At 45.9% G+C, this 24568-nt stretch overlaps 1 protein-coding gene across 1 annotated transcript in view; it reads left to right on the top strand.

The window, feature by feature from the left end:
- The first annotated feature begins 1352 nt into the window (after positions 1-1352).
- The window catches only part of Nct (Nicastrin), a 34338-nt gene continuing 11122 nt past the window's right edge, over positions 1353-24568 (top strand). Inside the window, exons 1-14 of the mRNA XM_077705960.1 lie at positions 1353-1441; positions 1741-1854; positions 2017-2140; positions 2263-2384; positions 2614-2762; positions 4417-4564; positions 8965-9071; positions 9161-9322; positions 11386-11616; positions 17141-17319; positions 18635-18800; positions 22232-22319; positions 23771-23925; positions 24375-24483. Coding sequence (XP_077562086.1) covers positions 1390-1441; positions 1741-1854; positions 2017-2140; positions 2263-2384; positions 2614-2762; positions 4417-4564; positions 8965-9071; positions 9161-9322; positions 11386-11616; positions 17141-17319; positions 18635-18800; positions 22232-22319; positions 23771-23925; positions 24375-24483 — 1906 coding nt within the window. The 5' untranslated portion in view covers positions 1353-1389. The remainder of the gene's footprint in view (positions 1442-1740; positions 1855-2016; positions 2141-2262; positions 2385-2613; positions 2763-4416; positions 4565-8964; positions 9072-9160; positions 9323-11385; positions 11617-17140; positions 17320-18634; positions 18801-22231; positions 22320-23770; positions 23926-24374; positions 24484-24568) is intronic.

Raw genomic sequence — 24568 nt, 5'->3', positions numbered from 1 at the left:
GCAGGCAGAGGCAACTTAGCTTTGCTCTGGATGCCGGGAACGGTTAATGTTATTTTCCAGGAGGCAAATCTCCATGGTGGCTGGGTATGCTCTGGTGGGCTCTGATACACTGCTGGTAATAAGGCACGTACCTCGGCTTCCGAGTCACAAGCCAGCGGATGGCCGACAGTCCTGGTCACAATTGACCGCAAGCGTGCACGAAGGAGTTTTTGCTGGCAGAGAACCGTTGGAGAGATGCGCCTACTCTCCCTGAGAGTCCCAAGGGTTGAAGTATTTTTAGGTACCCCAAGGCACACACGAAGCACTTTCGCTTGTAAGCCTTCTAGTAGCCGTGAGTTCGTTTTTGTGAGAGGCTCGAGGGCAGGCAAGCTGTAGCGAAGCAATCCCTCACAGAGTGCATTGTAGAGCTTGATGAGAGACTCCACCGAGCAACCTCCCGCACTGCTGGAGATTATGCGAAAGATCGATGCGTACGCCTCAAGCTTGTGCCTCAGTTGTCGTATATGTGGAGGTAATCTACATTTGCACTGTTATAGCTATTACTTGTGTTAGATTGACCAATTACGTTCTTATTACCAGATATAAGGCGTCAGATTAAGGAATGACCCAATCCGTTAGGTTACGCGTCTTTTCTTCTTATCGATTCTGAAAGGTACCAATCATCTATATTTGCGCCATTATTTTCATAACGTGTGTGTGTTAACTTGACAAACTATGCATTTATTTTGCAGATATAAGTTGTCACGCTAAAAGCGTTTCGCTTTTTCGGTTGAGCACTCGCGGAGAGATGCTTGTGCATTAAAAACGCCCAACTAAACCTGTGACAAGAAGCGCTTGCCACGGTGCGCTGTGTTGCTGAGCCTAAGGACGTGGTTTCGATCCCGGCAGCGGCAACCAGTTTTCTGATGAAGGATGAAATTTAAAACACCCGTGTGTCGAGATTTAATTAATCCAAAGTTCTTTACTGCGGCTGAGCTACGTAGCTCAGCCACGTAAAACCACCACCAAAATATTAAGAGACGCTGAATGTTAGAGAAAGAGAGAGAAAGAACAAACTTTACTATCCACAGGACCTAGGTCCAGGCATGTCCGCTAGATGAAAGGCGTGCGCTCTCCTCCAGTGGCCGTGGTTCAGGTGCCAGGTCCACCAGGTCCCACATAAATCCCGCCCCACCGTGTCCCGTTCTTTCCGAAACCAGAACTAGTTCCGTACCCGTTAAAGTATAAAAACAAATTACCGTTATTTTATGCTAAAATTGCAAATACAATTGTTGATAACACGTTATTTATGTGCTATGATATCACAATATTATCCTAACCGCACTTTTGTTTTCCCCGTTGCTTCATCTGGTGCCGCGTGCGCACGCAAGACGGCGCTGTTGCCAAAATATGGCGCTGTCATATCGGATAAGAACATTTCTAATTCAAGTTTTACTTCTATGTAAGTATTCTTCTTGAATCGTTCGTTGTTCTCCTACCTTTTATTACATAAGAGAATCGGGAAACGGTGCGTTCAATCACCGCATGTCAAACCCACGTCTACAGAGGCGCGCCGCCTTCGTTCACGGCATGACTTGCGGCCGCCTGTGTTGCGGTGTAGCCGCTCCTTTCACGTTCAGTGTGACGCCTCGCCGATGAGCTGTCTACGGCGTCCAGTATGGTGCCGATTACGCATGAATCGCTGTTACGGGCTTTGAAGGCCCTCCCCTTACTTAAGATGTTGCCCGCTCCTCATTTCAGCCATCATCGATCAAGTCTTGCCAGAAAGGACAAGCCTGAAGATATACCAATCCATTCAAGCCGATTACTACTGTTTCCGAAGACTTAACGGAACTCACGAGTTTGGGTGCTCATGTACGTGCGCTTGATTTGATTGGCTTGCATCATAACTTTCATTTAAGTAGTGTTTAATTTGCTGGGGTTGCCGAGTATGCAATTTGTCATTCACACCTGCGGTGATAAGATAGTTTATCTGATCGAAGTGCCCTTACAATCCGACTTTGTTGTCCATTCCAGCTGAAAGAACTGGGAACGTTGGTGTAATTCATGTTGTTTCTAAACAAGAAGATGTGCAATTTATTCTTGATGATGACAGCGGCGTCAAGTACGTTGCTGCCCTGCGCTTGGATTTCTTTAACATGTGAGTAATGCTTGCGCCGTTTTTTTAATAGTCTACTCACTTTACATAAGTAACCTTTTGTTTTGACAAACTTAATGGGCGTTAACGTGCGTACTTGCTTCCACTCTTGCGTTTTTTTCTAGGGGTAACATGACGAAGCTTCAAGACTCTGGCCATGTCACTGGCATTATTGTGCTGCGAAGCAGCCTAAACCTTCCACAACAAGGATTTTCTCCGGACAAAACATGCCCAAACGACGGCTTTGGTATGTTGATATCAATAACAAGTCAATGCATCCAAGTGTGGTTCAAGAACCTCAAGTGTTCTATGAGAACTCAATAGGCAAATAGATCACAGTAGTGTGCAGTTCCAAAGCAGTCCCCAGCAACTGCTGTATAATACACAAAGGAAACTCGAAGGTGGACTAAACTCGAACATTACTTTGCTTTGGTAGCACGAGCTTCAAATTTAAAACATCCTGTGTTGGATTTCAGGTCTCTATGCTGGCCACAAGGAGTACTCGAGCTGTAAAAAGGTGTCTTGGAACGCAAAGAATCCTAGCACCGACATGTTCTTCACTCGCTGGAACTTCCCCATCTTCTTGGTTGACAATGAAACTAGCATCGACATTATTGTGAATCAGGTGAGCCTTCTAAAGAATGTCTTTCAGTGTGAATCTTGGTACTGGCCGGCTGTTTTTATTGAAAGCAACATTAAGACACTTCGTGGCTGCTTGGATGTATACTAGGTATAGACTGACACATTTCAGAGAGATACCTGTGGGAATAAGCTTCCTGTACTTGTGCTTACTGAACAGTATCATTCAGTTTCTCACATGTAAAGGTTTTACTTGAGAGTAGAAAAATTTACCTTTGCCTTTCTTATGCCACAGATGAGTCTAGTTTGTTGAGGTGTTTCTTGCAAAGTTAGCAGCAGACGAGTATTATTCATTCATGCCATATTTCTTGAATGAGAGACTGCCATGTTCTGCATGTGCAGTTCATACTTATAGGTATCAAAATATGTCCATGAAAATAAAATTCCTGTGGCAAACGTTTGGGCATAAAGAAAACAGGGTGCTATTTGTCTGATTTCGAACGTGGCAGTACAGAAAAATCGTGCTTTTCACTGTTGTTCTTTTTTCAAATTCAGGTAAAAAGTTCTGGAAGGTGCCAGTGAATCAATGAATGACTGAATGTAAAATGGCCTCTGAAGTCAAAAGCAGCTGCAAGAAGAGTAAACACATCCAGGCTTTCAGATTTAGAAATTTCAGTTCAGTCGTATGCCCCAAAAACAAACGGAGACGTAGCGTCCATGTTCTGAATTAGAAAGATTTCCCGTGAACCATGAAGCAATAGAAGCATTGTATTGTATGTACTTTGGGTGTCAGGGCCCTAGTCAGGCAGCTTGTTGCCTTTAGCCCTCTCATCCTGGACAATGTATGTTTGAATGAAATTGGAAATGGTTGTTGGTTGTTTTCTGTGGAAAAATTTGGTACAGGAAGAGTTTAACGTATCCAGTTACTCCAAATTGAAATAACCGGGCAGTTATTTCTTGCCCTGTTTGCGTCTCACTTAAATGACTTGCGTGGTTTGGAAAGGCAACTTCGTGTTGTAGAGGATTTCAAGCGCTCCCTGTCTCCCTCCCTCCACGTTGCCACAATTATAACAAGTGGTGAGCTACAGTAGTAGTCGCTATAGTGGTAAACTGTGGTGGCCTTAGCCACCCTTATTGTGAACGTTTAGTAGGTACCCCCAAATAGACTTGGACATGACTGGTAGCCTGATTAGTCAATTGCAAGCATTTAAAATAGCTCTGTAGTCGACAGCATTGCACCGGCAAGCGATGTCTACCAGCCAGCTAGGTGTCTGGACAGCCGGTTGAGCTCCTCTTAGCATGCACCTTCCAAAATGCCAGGCGCATGCGCTTCCACCCTGGCATACTAGTCGCAGTTTCATTTTCTAATTCTAGGGGTTTTGACACGCTGAAGCTATGCAGGCTATGAGGCACGCCATAGAGGATAGCCCCGAATTACTTTAGATCCCCTGGGGTTCTTGAATATGCACCACAATCTTGACACACTGGCATTTTCGTCTCTCGCTCACTTTGTTTTTCAAAATTGCGGAGTCTTGCTGATCGCTTGCAGCGTGCGTGTGCATGTTTCAGCTGCCACATTTTGCACCTTCTAGTCTGGCAATATGGAAATAATGGGTTTACAAGAGGTCTGGAGCTTCACAGCAGTTGTTTCTGCCTTCGGTATTTGGGGGTTATGCTGACGATTGGCTGGCCCATTTCAGTGCTTCAACAAGTACAACACGGTGAAGGACGGCAAGCACGTACACGGCTGGCCTCTGTGTGCCGCGCAGCTGAAGAGCCGGATGAGTGGGGCCAAGGACAGCGTGACGTGCATCCGGAGGAGCGAGAATGTGGTCACCATGAACCCAAGTGAGCAGTGGTTTTTTTTTTCTGCCGGGGCCACAGAGCCTGGAGGGGCAGCATAAAAGATGCGGCTCACTCCCCTCTCCGCATCAGCAATGATCACCCTGCCACGTGCCCCTTGATCATGCTTAGGGCGACAACGGGCCAATATCGGCTCATTCCTTCATCTTTACCCCTGAGGCATAGAGTCATGATAGTCCTTGTTGCGTGTAGAGATGTGAGCGGTGGGAAAAAACAAACAAAAGCATAAGGATTCGTTTCCTCTTTTTTTTTTTTTTTCCAACCATGATAACATTGAAAAAAATAAAAAAACAGAGTTTCTCCGGAGAAATTCGTTGTGATGTGACCAATCCGCAGTGAGGGAAACGTTTTCTGCAATCAATGCCTTGACGTAAAATCGTGCGCAGATTTTGAGAGCGGAAACTCTGCTGGGACTTTTGTAACGTAGCATGTAACAGTTATATTCTTTTCAGTGTAAACGAAAAATTTATCTGGCGCTTAACTCTTTCGTTACAGCGGAAAAACGGCCGATTTTGAGTGCTTCCACAAAACGTTTTTTTTTCTCTTGAGCTACTGGACACACGTAGCCTTGCTATGCATGAAATTGTAGCTTATAGATTGCTCTTCCAAACACAAAGCAGCAGTTTTGTTAAAGGTACAATTACTTACAGTTTATTCGTCGAATAATCAGAAAAAAGCCCCCAAGAAAAGTATACAAAAAACACAAATCAGAGCTTTTACCGAGTCTAAAAATTATTTCAGGTATTTTAAGATATACAAATTGTTCCTACGTTCCTTGGCTATGATTCAACATATAAATCAACAGTGTACACCAAGTTTTGGATTTTTGAGGGCCCGTCAACCTAGCGCAGTTGACGGCTGTGCCATGCCCCGAGGGCACTCAAGGGTGAGTGAGTCTCTGGAAAACGTGCATCCAAGTACCGTACTTACCTGATTCTAACGCGCACTTTTTTTCCGGAAAAATAGGTCGAAAAATCGCATGCGCGTTAGAATCGGATACGAAACCGAAACCGAAACAGTGAAAATTTCGTCCCAACCATCGCCATCACCATGTCAAGATGGCGCTAAAGCTTTTAGCAACGATTTTTCGGACGCAGAAAGCATAGGCGCCTAGGCTTTTCTATCGGCGTTCACACAAATCGTCAAATCGTTCCATTTGTGCGCTTGATAACAGCAATGGCAGCAGCGGCTCTCACGCGTTCAAAACGAGCGGTCGGCTGAAGCGTGCGCCTCTGGAGAAGCTCGCGGGATGGGCGTGTGAGGCGTGGGCCACGATCCCATCGACCATGGTTGAACGTTAGTTCAGAAGTGTAGCATCGCGAACGTGCTTGACGGCACCGAGGACGAGATATTGTGGTCAGCAGAGAGCGACGACGAGTGAGATGAGTGAGATTACTTGGGGAAATAAATCACCCATTTCTCTCGCATTCGTTTTTCTTGCTCACACAGTTCCGTGCGCGTAACAATCGGAGGTGCAAGTTTTTTAGTTGTTCTGCCAGGAAAATCGGGTGCGCGTTCGAATCGGGTAATTACGGTATACTCTTTTGTGTCCTCGCACAAAATTCTTATCAGTTCGGTGGTAAAAAACAAGAAAAAAAAAATCGAGCGCTCTCAACAAGCGTCGCACCTGAACCCTGCAGCGCTAATCTGACACAAGCGCCACGTTATCTTGAAGGTGATAGCACGATACGGCGCGGTGCATTTGGCAAAATATCCCTGCCGTACGTTCTCGAGAGCCTAAACACAAAATTAAAACCACAGTCGTCAGATAAAAAGCACGTTTTGTTTATAAATACAGCGCGGAGTCACAACGAAATTACCTGCCAGCGCTTGTTGAAGTGCCAGGCCCCTGAACCGGAACTTCGTCGTCCTAACTGAAATCTGAAGATTCCACATCATTGCTTGACCCCTCACTGCTGCCGGAATCACAAAAATCGACAGCAGGAGCTGCCGAAGTGCTTGCTACAGCAGTCCGACTTTGCGGAGCGCGGCGCGAACCCTACGCCATTTTTCCTCCTCCTCCACTCCCCCTTCAGTTCAAATTTCTCTTGCTACGCCGCCACCACACGAGACACATAAACAAACGAAACCGAAATTGAAAGAGAAGTTGCCAATGAACACACCAGATGGCGATAGTTGTCTGTAGAGCACCGGTTTCAGATTTTGCGGGAGATTTAAAATCATCGGACGCCGGCTTCCGATTGCCTATGGCGCCGTCGTGAAAGAGTTAAGCGGGGACACTGGTCTTAAAACAACTTTTTTTCATTTTGAAGTGAACTTAGCGATAATTAGAGATAATTAGAGATTTGAAGTGATAATTAGAGATAATTAGCCATTTTTGGTCAAACAATAGACAAAACAGTGTTGGTCGTAAAACTGTAATCTTTATATTTTCAAATACTATGAACCGTGGTGAATGCAATTATCGAAGCAGTTTTTTGATACATCCCTTAGAACTACTTTTGCAGCTCATTAAACTTTAATGTTTGAAATTGGCACTCAAAATGGTTCCTTGCCATTGGCACCGCCCAAGCTTAAATTAATAAGCTGTAAAATTCGTTCCAAGCGATGCATCAAAAAAACTACTTCGATTATTGCATTCACCAGGGTTCATAGTATTTGAAAATACAACGGTTACAGTTTAGTGATCAACACTGTTTGGCTATTGTTTGACTAATAATGGCTAATGATCTCTAATTATCCTGGGAACTAATTGACTAAATGAAAAAATAATGGCATATTTGAAATCAGCGGGGGAAAAAGCAGCCAGACTGACAAATTTCACAAAGTTTGTTTGAATACTCAAAGAAGTTGTTTTATGACCAGTGTCCCCCCTTAAGTATGATGAGTGATTTGAAAGTGACAGTCAGCGATAATCGAAGACTTATTCACTGCCGCATCATGTTTGCGGTGCCGTCACGTTCACCTGTCGTGGCATGCGTCCGGATAATCCTTGTTCCGTCCAGGCACGGTACAGGGTTATTAGTGTTGTAGTTACCACAATTGGCTGCAGCTCTTGGAGACCCAAGTTCAAATACGATTCAAACCCAAATAAGTTTCTATTTACATTTCATTTACTTGTTTTCTTTTTACAGTGGCCGTAATTTGGTTTTATTCGTGTAGTCTTCAACCACTACGGTCACTTTTCGCGCTTTACAAGGCATCTAAGGCAGTACGCCAATTTTTTATAGGTTTGTGCGGAGTCGTCATCTTTCAATTTTTCATATTTTCCAGGAAAAAAAAAACATGAAAGAAAACCTGTTTTTTTCACGCCCCTCAAAATTTTATGAAAACTTAAATCTCTAGTTGCGTGTGGCATCTCCTGGTGGAACATTTGTGTTAGCATGCTCTGAAATACGAGGTTGCTTAATTGCACGTATAAACAAGGTGAGAAAAGATAAATGCGTCGTATGCGTTTTGTGCTGGTGAATTTTCAGACTTGTTTCGAGCTTGATACTTGAAGCTTCATTTAGGAAACAAACTTCCCAAGAAGTAATGTTTTGGGTTGGTTACTGTAGAATTGCTCGGGTTGGGGCAAGTTGGTTCAGATTGATTGCAAATTTCAGCTTGAACGAAAAACTAAAGACGGTAGAAAGGAAACATGGACGCATTGGTTAGTAAATCTTGATGAATAATGCCCTTTCAAGGACCGCTCAAGAGATGGTGCGGCACGACCTGACGGCCCAACAGGCCCTGGTCGGGCGGGCCCGGGCCGCAGCCGACGCCATTGGGCTCCCGTAAGGGGGAGCCCACCCAGTCTTTGTAAGGGGCGGCCTCTTAAGGACCGCTCCACACCCTCCTTGTACAAACTTTTGTAAATAAATGTTTTTCAGTCAGTCAGTCAGTCCCCGCCACTCACAGAGCTAGTGGTACCACTCGCTTCCAATTCATGGTAATTTTCCCTACGTTGTTGCAGTGTAGCTATTTGTTGACTACTTTATTGCCACAGAATAGCACTATTATACAATTTCAAATGCAAGTCCACGAAGCTACTTGAATATTTGATTCCTTTGGTAGGCATTAGTGAGTCGCAAAAATTACTTATAAAGTTAAAGTTGAGGTGGGGAACTTGCTAAAGAGTTGCCACCCTTTCTTCCGTTTTCATTATGCAACTTGTCTGATTGAAGTATTGTGTAAAAATTGGTTTGAGTGTTGTTCCAATGAGGCGGTTTTTCGATTGGAGCCAAATTGTATGTTGTCTTCATGGTGGTCCCCCATTATCTGCCAAAAAAAAAAAATCCCGGAACAGGGAAACCGAAATCAAATTTCCTAGTCTTAACTGAAAAAATAAGCGCGTCAAATTTACTAAAGTTCGATTCCTACTTTGGGCAGTGTGGGTGGGAGCTATGTTGGGGTGGCCTGCCTAACGTGGCCCTTTTTTGCAGTGCACTACTGTGATCCCTTGACGGACAGGAATGTCATCTCCACTCTGTACGCCACATCAAATGAGAAGCCCGTGAGCAACCGGTCTGTGGTTGTTGTTGGAGCAAGGGTGAGGAAACGGCTTCTTCTCCATCTGGTTTTGATGCTTGCTCGTAGAGCTAGGCCCCGTGTCCTCACCCCTGGCCTGTGCCGTTGCAGCTGGACACCTTCTCCATGTTCGATGGTCTCTCACCCGGTGCTGACTCCGCGGTCTCTGGCTTCGTCACCCTGCTGATTGCGGCACAAATGCTCAACCAGCTCAAGGTCTCCCAGCAGCCACAATTCGTGCAGAACAACGTCCTCTTCGCGTTGTTCAACGGCGTAAGTGCTTTGGCACCAATCTGTACGTTTACTGTATTGACAAAACTGGTACAGCATGTGGGGTGTCAAGGCAGCTGTTGAATCAGTTGTTTAGGCTATTTGTGTGGTGACAGCTGAGTGTGCAGGGCGCACCTTAGTTTTTTCCGATAACCTTGGATTAAACACTGTCACGCAGATGGGGACACAAAGGTGTTGTCCTGTATTAGTAAGTCCTGTCAGGCCTTGTTGAGAGCAGTAGTCCTGATGCAAACAAGGCTACTGTGGTCAAACAGCAGCTTGCTATGCCGAGCTAGGAGTTCAGCAAGTACAGTAGAACCCCAATTATACGACTTTCTCGGGACCGGGAACAAGCGTCGTAAAATGTGGGCATCGTAAAATCCGAACAACAATTACACCTATTAATAGTTTCATGCAACGGATGTTTAAGTAACGTCAAAGTAAACTACATAGCAATGTTTTGCAGGGCTCGGAAACCCAAATAACTAAAAAATGTAAATGCAAAAGCCTCAATGCAGGGCAGGTGCCAATCACTCTGTATTAAAACAAACCTTGTACCACAGTCCACTGCCACAATTCCCGCCAGCCCTCCGTCACTTCCACAACTGCTCACGTAGCACCATGCTTTGAAGAGTTCCACCGCCTAGTTCTGCTTCCATCGGATTCGGGCAACCTGTTCGTTTCCGTCTCTGGCGTTCAGTGTTTGCCGAGAGCAGTCACGGGCGATAAGTATGCGCACACTTATACGCACTGTCCGACCTCTCTCTGGCAGTCCACGACGACTTGGTGCGCTGCAAAATAACAATGCATGTATCAGTGCTGCGATAACACGGTAGCGGCGCAAGTGGCTGAACATTCACCATGAAAAATATTAAGGCGGCACTTTCGCTTAAGTTGATTAAGGAAATGAGGGCAAAGATGAAGCCCCTTGATCATGTTCACTATGTGGCCGCCAACGAAAGCACTATGGGAGGGGCTTAGACATTGCTTGGGAAGCAAGGTGACAACGCAGCTCCATCCAATGCGGGTACCAACGTGCCGCAACAGCCCGCTCGCGAACAAAGCATGGCGGCACATCCGGTTCCATAGCTCGGAGAAAAGGAGAGAGGGAGGGCCTGTTGGCGGGAGGGGTTTATCCAGAGTTACGATTTTGGGGGGTGTGGGAGCCTGTTGGGGGGTTTTGTATAAAATCCCTGGGCGGGGCACTCGTGGTTGTGGAATCCTTTTTGGGGAGGTGTCAAAATCCTTCAGGAAGGTGTGTGGGTGTATGAGGGGGGTGGGGGTATAAAAAACTCTTGGTTGGCGGTACTTAACCTGGGTGGTGGACAAAAGCAGTATGGAGGGGCTTTACCACTGGCCAGTGTGAGTCATGGCACACATGATCACGACAGATATGTGGAAGCCTACACCCGTCAGCGTAACCTCATGGGCGATTCACTGCCAAGTGGGAGAAGTGAGCACCTGTGCACTGCCCCGGCGACTGCTGCACAAGATGAGATGTCAGCTAGGAGAGGGAGAAAGGTATTGTGCAGACTCGGAGGAGCGGGTGGCTGCTGAAGGGGAGAAACGGAAGATGAGGCGGAGGCGAAAGCTATGCCAGAGAGAACCGATTGAGTGTGCTCAGGGCCCACGGAACAGGCCCACGAAACATTCATTTTGTCCTCTGGTCCGTTACGTGCTTCACGTGGGTCGTCGGATTATGCTTGTGAGGCATCAAACCATGTCTGATAACCAAGGTTTTCAATGCGTTGTTTCTACAGGAACTTTGCCGGGAATCGACTTGTCTGTTGTAAAGCCCGGGTTGTCATTAAACCCGGGGACATATCACTGGGCTTCCACTGTATGTGCAAGGCTGTATGGCAGTTCTGAATGAAAGTTTCATCCTTGCTAGCTGCATGGGGGCACACATGCTGAGAAAAGGTTTTAAAGATCCATTCGTAGCACCACTTGGTCGAAGTACCTGTGGAAATTTTGTGGTGGCATTTTCAGACCTCGTGTAACGCAAGGAGTAAACCAGAGGGGTGCCTTGGCCATGGCGGCTCAGCAGCGGTGCGGTTGCGTTGCAGGAGGCCTTCGACTACATCGGCTCGAGCAGGATCGTGTACGACATGGAGAAGGGCCGGTTCCCGCTGGCCAACAAGCTGTCCCTGGCCAAGATGCAGCCGGCGTCGCTGGCCCTGCACCACATCTCGCACTTTGTGGAGCTGAGCCAGGTGGCCCCCCTGGGGGATGAGGACAGCACCGTCTACTTGCACACAGACCCGGTTTCAGCGGGCACCGCTGAAGTGAACCAGACGGTGAGCACCCCTGCTGCTTGCTGCTGGCTGTTCACGAGATACCTGATTGAGGCGTACTTCTGGGGCAACTTTCCATTGTAGACGTGTAAAGTGTAAAACTTAGACAAAGGATAAACGAAGGAGGAGTGCTTGTCCCTGTTGTCCTTCCTTGTCCTTGATCTGAATTTTGTGCTTTACATGTCTGCAATGAAAAAACCCCGTCAAAATGATGTAAAACTAAGTAAAGCCAGCAAGACATGTCGATAGCTCAGAGCTGCATGCAGTGTGTACCTCTTGACATGGTCTTTCTCCCTTCTCCCTTTCTCTCGCATCTTTTGCAGTGGCTGCTGTTAGTTTTTTATTGCGAGGGCACTTTTTTTTCCCAGAACGGTCAAGGGTGTGTCTGATGTGATGTTTCAATCTCTGTGGGGCTGTAGCTGTTTCTTCCGTTGCCAGCTGCTTGGCGTGTGTTCGTTGCCGACTGAAAATCTGGGAAACAAAATGCTTTCTTGCTAGTTTGTAAGTTCTTACTTTTGAATCCAGGGCCGTCTGTGAAGTGTTGTAATTGTTTGGCCTTGAGGCTTGCCAATCAGGAGGTATTGATGCCCTCCTGATGCCCAAAAAACACGCCTTTGTTTTAGACCCATGCACCCACTTCCTTTGGGCATGTTCATACGCCCGTGCTTGGGATGCGCTTTTCTTTTTTTGTTGTAAAGCAACAGCATTAGAATGTACTGTATGAAGTACAGTTAAACCCGACTATGTATATCGATTCCGTTTGAAACGAATTATCCTGTACATATATCAAACTATCTCTGGGCACGGTATACTGATGAATATAGGTTGAGCTGGAATAGATGTCGACTTCCTTACTTTGCAGCCGAAAAATGGGGAAAAAACATGAAGTACGCGGCATCATTTTATTGAGGCTATAAGCGCTTGTTTTGTGTAAGGTTACTCATTATAACTGTCTGAGACCTTGTTGGACGACCGCTTCTGTCTGGCTATCCCCCACACAGAAAGTCATCCTTGGTGCAGTCCGGAAAGACCGTGTTATCAGGAAGTGAGCACCAAGCATAAAACACTTGTGTGCAGACTGTCGCGAGAGCTGGTCTATGCAGGCGTCTTGCAGTTGTCACCGGCCATACATTTGCAGAGACGATGACGCTCGATGACAAAAGTTGCCACAATGTCCTGCAGTACCAGGTGCACAGCACGGTGCCCATGAAGTGAGGTCTTCCGAGTTTTACATACTGAGAGCTGCCCCTTCAGCTTACGCCATTAGCGTGCATTCTTTTCGGTGACACGAACTGGCGCTAGTCGGACATGTTGCCATTGGCTTGTGCATACTATTTGATGTTTCTTTTAAACGCTGTGATGAACTGGGGCCAAGAGCCTGAACTTACCTTGAGCAAGAAGAAAATAACATGCAAATGTTAGCTGACAGTCAGCAAGAGAAGCAACAAGAAATGAGGGAAGCGTGTAGTGCATACTATTTGACGTTTCTTTTAAATGCTGCGGTGAACTGGTGCCAAGAGCCTGAACTTGCCTTGTGCAAGAAGAAAATAGCATGCAAACGTTAGCTGACAATCACCAAGAGAAGCAACAAAAAATGAAGGAAGCTCACACTTATAGACGGTATTCGTTGAAAATTTTAGTGGTCAATTTCTTCGCTTGGCAACACTGGAAACTGCCACAGACATGGCCGATGCGCCACGGACACAGCGCAGCCTGGGCCACTGCGGCCGCACGCCGAAGAAAAAAAGACACCGGCGTGCGTCATCTGCTCCGTTCCAATCCGATTGTAAAGTGTGGCGCCAACAGAGATGTGATTAATCGCACTCACAGCGAACTCGACGCAATACTTTGTGTTCGGCGAAGAGTTCGTAACGTGAAACACAGTCATGTGTTTCACAGTCGTGCTTAGCTGGACAAGTGCCGCCATCCCGCGGAGCCCGACGTAACGGGTGACGGCGCACCGTGGCCCCTGCGATCGGCTGCGGCGGCGCGGAGGCCACGGGCGCACTCATACGGTTGCATGGAGAAGAGGGGTGCCTGATCTGCGGGCCGTGCGCACAACGTCGCCTAGCAGCAGACGCTTGGCCACAGATATGGCAGCGCACACTTGGTTGCCTGCATGCATTCCACGCAATTGAATACCGAGGATAGCAACTTATAGCAGCAAAGAAGCGAATCAGCTGCAATCGTGGACTGGAACCGTTGGGATGGTCGTGAAGGCTGCGTACAGCTTTGCTACCTTGAAGTCTTACGCGTTAGAGTGAGCTTCCTTCATTTTTTTATTAGGAGGAGGATTTTTCGCCCTCGTGTGTCGGGTTCTTAGTTTGCCGCAGTCATCGAATTTTGTGTTTTGGCCAATTCCCTCCAGAAGGACTTAAGACTGAATCTGCATTCTTCGTTTACAGGGGTCCTGTTTTCCCTTTTTCTTCGTCTGTACAAGTCATTTCTTAAATATAAGTGAGGCAGTCTGTGACACATCTGTCGCGCGTGGAAGTGGCACTGAGGAAGGAGAAGTTGAAGGGCAAGTTACTGCAGCGCAGCTAGCTTAGAAGGCGCTACACAGTTGTATTACCGTTTAGTTATTTACCTTGTCGACTCCACTTTTTTTTTTTTTTAATTCGTGTGGCTTGTTTGGGTGCGCTATGTCATCAAATGCCATTTTTCTGGTACGACAGTTGTGAGAAGTTTATTCTGCGGAACTCAAGCCATTACTAAATACACTTTTTTTGCCTCGCTTGGATGCATGCTTGTGTTGCGGAGCAGAGAACAAGTGTAAAAATTTGTAGGCAAGCACAGTTGGGTGGGCTCGCCAAATGCTCTCCAGCCCGTTTTAACTTTACGACAGATTTCTTTTTCGGGGTTGTGACCAGCACTGACTACTTATCCAGGGCAGTTTTATCCACCCACCTTTTCAACTATTCAATTACGTATGTTAATTTAAGCGTTTGTGCGTGTTTTCAGCACTACTTTTGCGTTCTTTATTTATTAATCTTTTCCCCATATTAGGAGCTTTCTGGGTGTAGCTCCTGAAGCATTTTTGCAGTTATTTCATTGATTTACGAAACACAATAATGTGGTCTGCAAATTTCTTGTGGCACGATTATTCTCCATTCACTCGCATCCCTTACTTTTCCCATTCAAGCTTTCTGAGTGCACCCTCGAGACAGGATGTAAGCGATTTTGGAGAAACGCCAAAACGCCAAAACTTTCTTCGTGATGTCTTACAAGGCAGAAACTTGGTGCCTGACTAAGCGCCTTGAAGGAAAACTTGAATCAGATGTGCGAGCAATTGGAAGAAGGGTGACACGAATGACGAAAGCAAAAATTTGGGCGACGTTCTCACTAAATCCAGCATCAGCCGACCACAGACTACTGGTTGCATGCCCTGTAACAAACCACGGTGTAAGGTATGCCCACAAATGACCACCACACAGCGCGCCGCCAGCACAGCTTCAAACTATTATGTTAATGTAAAAGGGAACTTTAACTGTGATTCCGCCAACGTCTTATACCTGCTGGAATGCACCCTCTGCGGCAAACAATACATTGGTCAGACTGAAACACCCTTTCGTTTGAGGTTTAACAATCACCGCTCCCATGCAAAAACCTGCCCTTCTTTGCCTCTATCAAAGCATGTTAACACTCCTGGTCATTCTTTTGAACAACTGAAGGCCACAATTCTTGAATCTAGTTTTAAAACGCATCACGATCGCGAGGTTCGTGAGTCTTATCTAATCTATAAGTTTAAATCAGCGTCGTTTGGCATAAATGAAATTTATGGGAAATTAACCTGTCTTTCCTCTGATTAAAATTTCGGCTGCATTTCTCAGGCTAGTGTTATGCCTGTTCATTTCTTTCCCTTAATAATATTCTCCCACTAGTTGGCGAGCTCCCGTGGTTGGGTATAGTTTCGTACTAGCACAACGTTTTTTAGCACAATGGCTTCACTGAACCAAATTTGATGAACAAGTCTGGACATTGTGTTCTGGGTAGAAGGCTGCAGTACCATTTTTAGCTTTATATTCTCACCTTGTAATTAATTTGTGAACGCGAGCATGTGTGATTGTTTTCGTGTCCTCTTTCTTTTTTGTATTGTTGTTTTCTAATATTCGTTGCTGACCGCCTCGGCATTCCCTGAACTGGCACCATGCGCCGGGCAGATGAATACCACTTGTTGCCGCGTCATACGCGTGCACCTGCATGTTCTCTCTTTTTTTTTTTTTTTTTTCCTATCAATGTACACTCATTTCGAGTCGAAACTACCTGCCCTACTACTTTTTGGCGTGACCCTTGCCTCCCCCCAACAGAAGCCACGTGTCTCACGTTTGAATGACCTTACCAGGATTCTTAGAACGGGTGTGTATGGGCATCCTTTGTGTGCATTTGCATATCTTCGTTTCCTTGTTCCGCGTGACTAATCTTTTTGCCCATGTCAAACACGTGCATGGGCATATCTTGCTTTGACCTCTCTTTCACCCCCGTTGCCACAAGGGAGAGGAAAATTACCTGGTTATTTTTTATTTTTTATTTATTTATTTCGTCGCTCTTTGTATACCAATGTACACTCTTTCCTGTCGAAACTGCCTGTCCTACTGCTTTTGGGCGCGACCCCCGCCTCCCACCAACCGAAGTCACGTGTCTCTTGTTTCAATGACCTTACTTGGATTCCTAGAACGGGTGTGAATGGGAAGATGTTCGCCCTTTGTGTGCATATCTTCTTTGGAACGTCTTCGTTCCGCGTGACTAATCTTTTTGCCCATGTCAAACACGGGCATGGACATATCTGGTTTTTACCCCTCTTTCACCCCCGTTGCCACGGGGGAGGAAATTACCTTGTTATTTATTATTATTTTTTTTCTCTGTGTTTGGTTCTCTCTCTCTCTTTTTTTTTTCCAAGTTCGTACTGCGTGACTGTGTGTTCTTATTATCCTTTTTATAATTTATTTTCCCGCTCTCTCTTCACCCACCAACCATGATCCATTTGTACAAACTCTCCCTCCTCTTACCTTGCCCTCGTGCTTGCTACATTTTCTGTATATATATAGCTCTGAAACGAACTTATTTTGTACTCTGAAGAAAGGGAGTCCTCTCCCTGAAACGTCAGTAAACTTATTTTTATTTTCTACGTCTTTCTCGTTTGTCTCTGTCTCTACTAACCTTATTTTTTTCGCGCTCTGTGTGAGTTTTTATCTTCAGTCTATATATATATATATATAATATATATATATATATATATATATACATATATATATATATATATATATATATATAATCTGACTCTGCATGCATGCATATTTTGATGCTTATTGACATGCAGCAGTGCCATTTTGCAATGGGCAAATGCCAATTCAAATTCTCAGATGGTGTCCAGGAAGAGGTTTGACATGAGGAACTCCTAATTGGCTTTGGACTTTACAACACATAGGAGCAACCTCACCAATGGAGTCACCATGACTAATTCTCGAGTGTCCGAGACTCAGTTGTGGGACTTATTGGTTTGTGTCCTCTCTCCTCGGCTAATTTCCAGGTTAAGGAGCTCGTGGATGAGATCAAGACGGCGGCCTCAACCGAGTCACTGCAACTCCCGGTGAAGACATCACCTGCTGACCAGCCACTGCCCCCGTCATCAGTGCAGCGGTTCCTCAAGAAAGACAAAGGGATCGCTGCCGTCGTCATCACCAACCATGACCAAAAGTTCCGCAACAGGTACCCCTTCCCCAGCGGAGGTCTAGAGTTCCCCTTTAGCCATCTGGAGTCGCATGTTGCTCTTCCCCCTGGCATCACAGAATAACTGTACTGTCAGGCATGTCAAACTCCTTTTCAGTGCCTTTGCACCTGTTAGACGCCGCCCCCCCCCCCCCCCCCGCCCCCCTTTTTTTGTCTTCCTTTTTTGAATTGTAATGTGGCCTTATTGGGGATACGTGCTCGTTAAACTGGTTCTTCCCTCGGGTGCCTGTGGAACACTTCAGCTGTTCGCTTGAGTAGTGCTTTGTGTTTTAGTGCTGAGGTATCTGGTCAGCTTCGAAGACTGCCAGAATGGAGGAGACCATGACGTTCCTCGGATGACCCATGGAAAGGGAAAGGGCGGGAGTTGTCGATACACCCTGCCCCAAGGTGCAATCACACTTGGAACACCCTTTCAATTGAAAGGGAGCGCATTCTCGTAGTTCTCGTGTTTGATATGATCGAGTCCCGTTCATGACATCACGAGTGCTGCAGTTTTGAGTGCGGAGCACTTTATGGGCTCGCCTTGTTGTCGGAACTTACTAACAGTCGATGTCAAGCGTCTGCCAGAACCAGGCAGCGCAGCGAGATAACGGACCCAAGTAAAGCCTGGCATACCGTCGTCAGGGAGTCGCGCTGAGGCTTCAAAAACCACACGGTTTAATTCGTCATAACCGTTCGAACCTTGGAACCGCTTGTGCTTGTCACCCCGTTGTTTAGCGTAAAGAAAATTGCAGCTACATTTCAGGCAAAATCTGTGTATATAACCAGCAGCCCCCGCATTCATTTAGTTAGGAACGCTCGTTGGATTGGTTTTTACGATTGTAAGCGAAGAAAGTGGCCGCGCAAGGAAAAAAAATGGCGCATTCGAAATGACGCGGAAAGGCTCCAGCCACGCAAGGAAAAAATTGCACGAAATGACTCAAAACAGCTGCACATGCGAAATTAAGAAGAACAGAACTCCCACTGGCGCAGTTTCAGGCAGGGGGTGCTGTGAAGGCGGGAAATTTGAATTGCATATTCATCAAGAGAGGAGTGAGACAGGGCAGCGAAGAGCGTGATGGGTGGTAGCAGTGAGCGAGTAACAGCGCCACTACCCATTATGGTGAATCACTGCTCTGCACTTCCAACAGCTTTCACATTAAGCGGAACGGCTTTAATTTTTTCTTTTGCTGTAGTGTTTGTCGTCAAAATGAAATGTAACCCGGGAGTATAGGCAAGCCAGCATGCATGACCCAGCGGGGGTTGCGTCGCGAAGTAGTCCAAGTGACTGCTGCTCCTTCTCCTCCACCCCCAGGTACTACAACAGCTTCCTGGACAACTGGGAGAACCTGAACGCGACGGGGGGCAGCCTGGAGCAAGTGGCCGAGCATCTGACCAAGCTGGCAGCCACCGTTGCCACGGCAGTCTTCAAGCTGGTCACAGGGAAGGACGCCAAGGGCCTGGCCCTGGACAAGTTCAGGGTAGGCGCAGGAGCACCTTTCTCCTTGGCCCTTCACACAGGTCCCTTTATGTAGAAACGCTGCCGGCAAACAATGCCCCGTCGACCATTAACCCTTTGAAGGTCGAATGTTTTTGCCAAATGCAACCCCCCAGGGTTGATTTTTGTTATTGCAGATTTAAATTCTTCGGATGAATCCATTTCGAGAAAAAATTATTGTAATTCTTTTAGGGTGACCATAAAGTGGCAAAAAAATGGTTTGTGTTGTTACATACGTGTGGTTTATTCATGAGTAACAGAAGAAAAATTCTAAATAAAAACCTTGTTCTACTACTTCTACAAAATGATGCATTGTGCATCGATGCATCGAAATCAGATAAACATCAGTTTCGCGGGTGCAAAAAGCGGGAAGCGGCCGGATGCGCGAGCAATAGACGGCGCACCGCTCCTATAAAATACAAAAAAAAAACGAGAAAAGAGCCTTATTAGTTTCGCAGGCGCTCTTGGTCTGTGGCAGGCACAAGAAGCGAGAGGCGCCCGGGGGGCGATACCCGGCGCTCCCCCTCGTTATTGGATGTGCAAGTGATAGCTGGTGCGCCACTGAAGTAAATCATAAAGAAATAAAAAGGAGAGCCATCGGTGGCAGCACATGCCAAGCAAGGGGAGTTGGCGAAAAAGGCGCGCTTTTTAAACATACAAGCAATGACGTACATATACGTTATTGACCATTTTCAAGGTGTTTGCAGAGGACGTATATGTACGTCTGTGACCCTGAAAGGGTTAAAGCAGACCGATTTGCTGGGCGCACTCTTTTTGTCCTTGTGCGAACTCAGGAGTACTTCTGAAAAACGTCACTGACCAGTCTTGCAAGTTCAGACTGAAGATACACTAATTAGCATTTTGGTGAGATTGAAATAAAATGTTATCAACGTCTCCGTAGTGCTGCCAGCATCCATAAAACACAAAGTATGTCCATCAAGAACGACGCACCTATCACGCATGCCATGCAGGTTGGGGCTGATTACTTGCACAAATGGGTGGAATTTCTGAGGGATTTTTGTTCATGTGCTACCCACAACTGAGCACCTGTAACATTCAGGGGTGAGACAGCTGCGCATATTGCGAAGTTTGGATACAAATTTGTTTTGCTGTGCCAGGCTGCTCCAAAAGCTTAAAAATTTCAAAAAATTGTGCAAAACTGCTCCAAAACAGTCTGAGAGGGCTCTTTTAATGCGTACGTCAGTTTCAATGGGGAAAAATGCTTACTGGCGGTATAATTTTCCAGCTCCCTCAAGGTGATGGTGTTTGTAAAGGTTCAATTGATGGATCAATCAATAGAAAACCCGCATAAAATTGTCCCCGAGATAATTTTTTTTTTTTTTTGAAAGTTACAATGTCGGGTTGCACATGTTATGTTCTGTGAGTTTTTAAAGTTTTTCCATCGAAAACCATTCCAAAGTCCTGTAGAAAAAATAATTATGTGTACTGAGGCGACAAACTACCTGAGCAAGTTGAGGAAAAAACGGCAATTTTCAGAGCGCCGTTTCTCCAGAATGACATTACTGGGCGCCGCCGTTTTGGTGTGGTGAAGATTGGAAAACATGGCCGCCGGGTGAAGCAGTTGCTCGTAATTCAGGCAGTGCTCTTTGCCGATTTCTACTGTGGTTTTGGTTATAAGGGTTGCTGGGCCTACATTTAGTCGTTTGATCTGTTGCGGGAAGTTGCGCGACTGGAAAGATGGGAGTTCATCAAGAACAATGTGGTGCCCGCGAATTCGCCGTGTTTTGGCCTTGAGTTTGAGGTGCAGTGCGTGCTTGAAGTGAAATTTTGGACTCAGTGCAGTGTTATGAAACGCTGAGTTATTCTTGCCTTTGACAGCGAGCTCGCGAGCGGCGGGAACGGAATGATCGACACTGCAGAAGGGGCGGCGCAGGCTACACCGCCGCAAAATGTTCAAGCAGTGTCCGATAGCAGGACAGGCCATTATTGCATGCTAGTAATAATAATTCATCTATCTGAAGCGCAATTTAATGCCAAAAGGGAGGTGGCTAAACATACCAACCTTACTCAAAGTATGAACATAGTGACCGTGCACCTTGGGAATGGAAATGGGGGAGGGCTGGTGGGGTGCAACGACTGTCACCTCGCTTTGCGCACCTTTTGACATGGTTCTACACTTGTGCGTAAAGCCGAGTCTGGGATTATAAAAATAATAATTTCCACATTCACATGATAATTAAAATGCCTTATGATTGCTTAGTTTTGCATTTTTTTTTATTGTTTTGCGATATTTTCAACGGAACTTTAAGCTCTCTATGCATTGAGCCAAAAAGTTTAAAAATGGTTTGTAAAAAGGTAGTGAAGTTTGTACATCGCGATACTCGGTTAGAAAAAACTTTATTGAAAGGCTGTTTCAGTGTTATGTACGTTCAAAACGGATTAGAAAGTGCACTTGCCCAATCCGAGTTGCCAAAAATTTGATTTTTAGGCTCCTAAGGTGACATAATAAATGTTGTTCTTCTGCTCCAAAATCAAGATTTCGCTGCTTCAAAAACTGCTCCCAAATCTGATTCAGCTGTCTCACCCCTGAGCATTATTGGTGCTGCTGAAATGCACAAACCTCAACTTCACAAAATTCATGGTCCAGCAAACCTTTTGGCTGCAAGTAGGATTTTGTCACGTATTTCAAGGTTTGACTGCCCAGGTTTGAGAGCTCGTGTGTGCCCCTTTTTGAATAACTTGCCCAACAAATTATTTTTTTAATGTTCAGTGATTAAAGGCCTGGAAAGGGTGTCCATCTAAGAGTGCCATTTAACAAATGGTTTTCAGAGTTGAAATTTTGGCTGTGTTTGGTGTTTTAGACATCTTCCAATAATGAAATTGAGCTTGTGACAGTACCTATGGCTTATGACAGTTCCGTGTGTTATGTTAACAGCATTATCATATTTTAGTCTGCCTTTCTAACTATTGAAGTTCTTTTGATGTTCTGATGGAAATAGCAATTTCTTTGTCATTGCCCATTGCCCTATGGTGGTGCTTCTAGTTTTATATGACAACCAACCGGCCTGTTTTCTACTTCCTGTGTGGATTTGTTTTGAGGCGTGCCACCTGTATGCAAAACCTGGATTGTCCTTGCTGAAAAAGATAAAGCCATCGCAAGCATGTGTTGAACTCCAGCATAAGATGAACTTTAAAAACTTCAAGCTCTAGAAAAGATGGTCAAGCTGAGCAGCAACAACTTGCAGATTGTCTCACCACTCGAGCTTGTAGTAGCACCACATGGTCACAGTGTAATATAGACAGAGCACGTAGAAGCAGGGGACAACACTGCAGAAGAGGTCAAGCTTTTATATGCAGCCCACACGTGTGCACGTGTAAGAGCACGGTCCAACCAGCTCAATTTTTCGTACTCCTGCAGTAAGGCGCTGTGCCCGCCCCCTTGTCTGTGTGCAGACAGCAGAACTGCTGGAGTGCTACATCCTGAACGCCACGTGCACCCTGTTTGGAGAAGTGACGAAGAGGGCCTTTATTTCCGCTGAGAGTAAGTTGCATTCTGTGATTTGCAGTGAGGCATTCTGTGCACGCCACTGGTGGGGTGTTTGTCGGGAGCAGAGGTTTCAACATTAACGGCTCTGGCAACGCTGGCCAGCATGGAAAACAGGGGCTGCTGTTTGCTCCCCAAATCATAGTAGTTTAGTCACCTTCCGCAGGAAACAATAGTGCTGCCCTCGCTTGGCACAGTGCGGTGAATGTCACAGCACACAGGGCAGTGTACTCGTGTGTATTCTATAATCATTTTTTGCAGTTAGTAGCATGAGTGTGCGCAGTTTGATCAGGCTTTGTTGATCAACTTTTCTTTGGCTGGGAGCAAGTAGTGCATTTTTTCTTAATGTTTGCCTATGAATTAGCAGCAAATGAGTGTTGCGGGCTGCGGAATATCTTGTGGAAACGGTTGTTTTTTGAACCATGTCGTCACTGAAGGGATGCATTGCTTTTACAATTTGCAGCTTTTCGAACAGTGTGTGCCAGTTATATTGTGTAAGAAGTATGCTTGGTTCTTTTACAAAGGGGCCAGGATGTCACAGCATGGTTGATTGCGGAACTTTGAGTAAACAGCCAAGCATGGTAATATCGAAAGTGCAGGGACTGCCAAATAGCTTGCTGAAATGTGATACACTATAAAGCTGTACTAAAAATAAAACAGCTCGCAAGGTAATGGATGCTCACTTGCATTGGTTGCACAAACTTTGTTCTTTTGGGTGGGAAGTAGTGTCTACCCTGACGTTATTTAGAACCGGAGCATTCCGCTAGCACCGGAAACAGGCTGTGCATTGCTCTGCCGGATGAGCCAAACGGGTGCCTACGTAAGCTGCTGAAACCAAACGGTGCTTCCGTGCCATGGGGCTGCGCATGATGAAAGTCGCAGGGGACACTGTAGTGTGCACTGTTTGGCATTGCAGACTTCTATCCACTTTATTCCTACTGGGTCTGATATGTGTAAGAAAGTCTAAAGTCCTTGTCACTTACTTGTTTGCCTGTTTCTCGGGATATGCTGCTTTTTAATAAATGAAGCATCTTGACACGTACCCTGGTTTAATTAAGCTTCTAGCCTGTGGAAGGCTGCTTGCCATAATTGTTCCACAAGGGTATTGAGTCGATGATGAAAAATAGACGCTGTGTTTGCGTTGGTGTTATGAAGGGGCACGCACCATGCAGCCTGCTTGCTAGCCTGGAAGGATAAGAATGTGCCCCGATTACTGCTTGGTAGTGAGGAAAACCTGCATCTGAAGGAAGGGCTGCTTGTAGCGATGACAAAAAGGGCTTTTCAGGAAACAGTATTCCAGCCAGGTAGCATTTCCAAAAACCAATTTTGCAGCTATCCCTACATGGGCACAGCATTCGAAATAAGCGTAATTTGGAAAACACGAGACCAGCGATTTGTGCCAGAGACCATATGTGGGAGGACCTAGAAGAGAGTGGGTGTCCTTGCAGAGACAAGGCCGTTCCCTCTGTACGTGAGTGTGGACCCCCACGGCCACAACATCAATCCATCCACTGTGCGGGCGCGCCTGATCATGGCCTACCTCACCGGGGAGCACCTGCACATCCCCAAGGACAACTGCACCCTCCTTGCTGATGTGGACAGGGTGAGGGAAGATGTTACTGAGAAGGCTGGTAATAAATTGAAATGTATAATTCTGGTAAGTTGCGAATGAAGCATGTATCAAAGGCTGCATGGCTGAGCCAACCAAGGAAACGCCACACATTTAGTTGCTCTCAAGTGAGGCTACTTTTTTCCACGCCTCCTCTTTTTATTCCTTCTAGGAGATGTCGAGTGAGGCAAGGTTGATGAAACAAGCAAGTGCATGATAGAAAATTACCGAAGGGACTTTGATTAACTGCTACTGGTGATACAGTGCCAGGAGCACAAGTGGAGCCAGTGTTGACTTTGTGTCATGAATTTGTTGCGCAGACAGGACATCTTTTCATTTTAATTATGCTATGCCTACTATAATTTGTGACTGTTTAGTCCCAATTATTTACCTTTTTGTTCTGGTCAACCGACTTTATGCTAACAGCGATTTTTAATTTGCAGCTTCACCAGTACAATTGGATGGATGGACCGGATGTCAACGAATCGGGCATTTGCGTGAAGTCTACCACAATGATGACTCTGGCCCGTTCTCCAGCATACGAGCTCAAAGGTTTGTGCCCTTTCAATTCATCACAGGATCTAACAACTACAACCTCAGTTTCCTGTTTTGTGTACGAGACAGATTGGACTGCAGT

Source organism: Haemaphysalis longicornis, unplaced genomic scaffold, assembly GCF_048455015.1.
Source record: "Haemaphysalis longicornis isolate Haplotype H1 unplaced genomic scaffold, Haemaphysalis longicornis Haplotype H1 scaffold_4, whole genome shotgun sequence".
Classification (NCBI taxonomy): domain Eukaryota; kingdom Metazoa; phylum Arthropoda; class Arachnida; order Ixodida; family Ixodidae; genus Haemaphysalis; species Haemaphysalis longicornis.
This window is presented reverse-complemented; position numbering and strand designations above follow the sequence as displayed.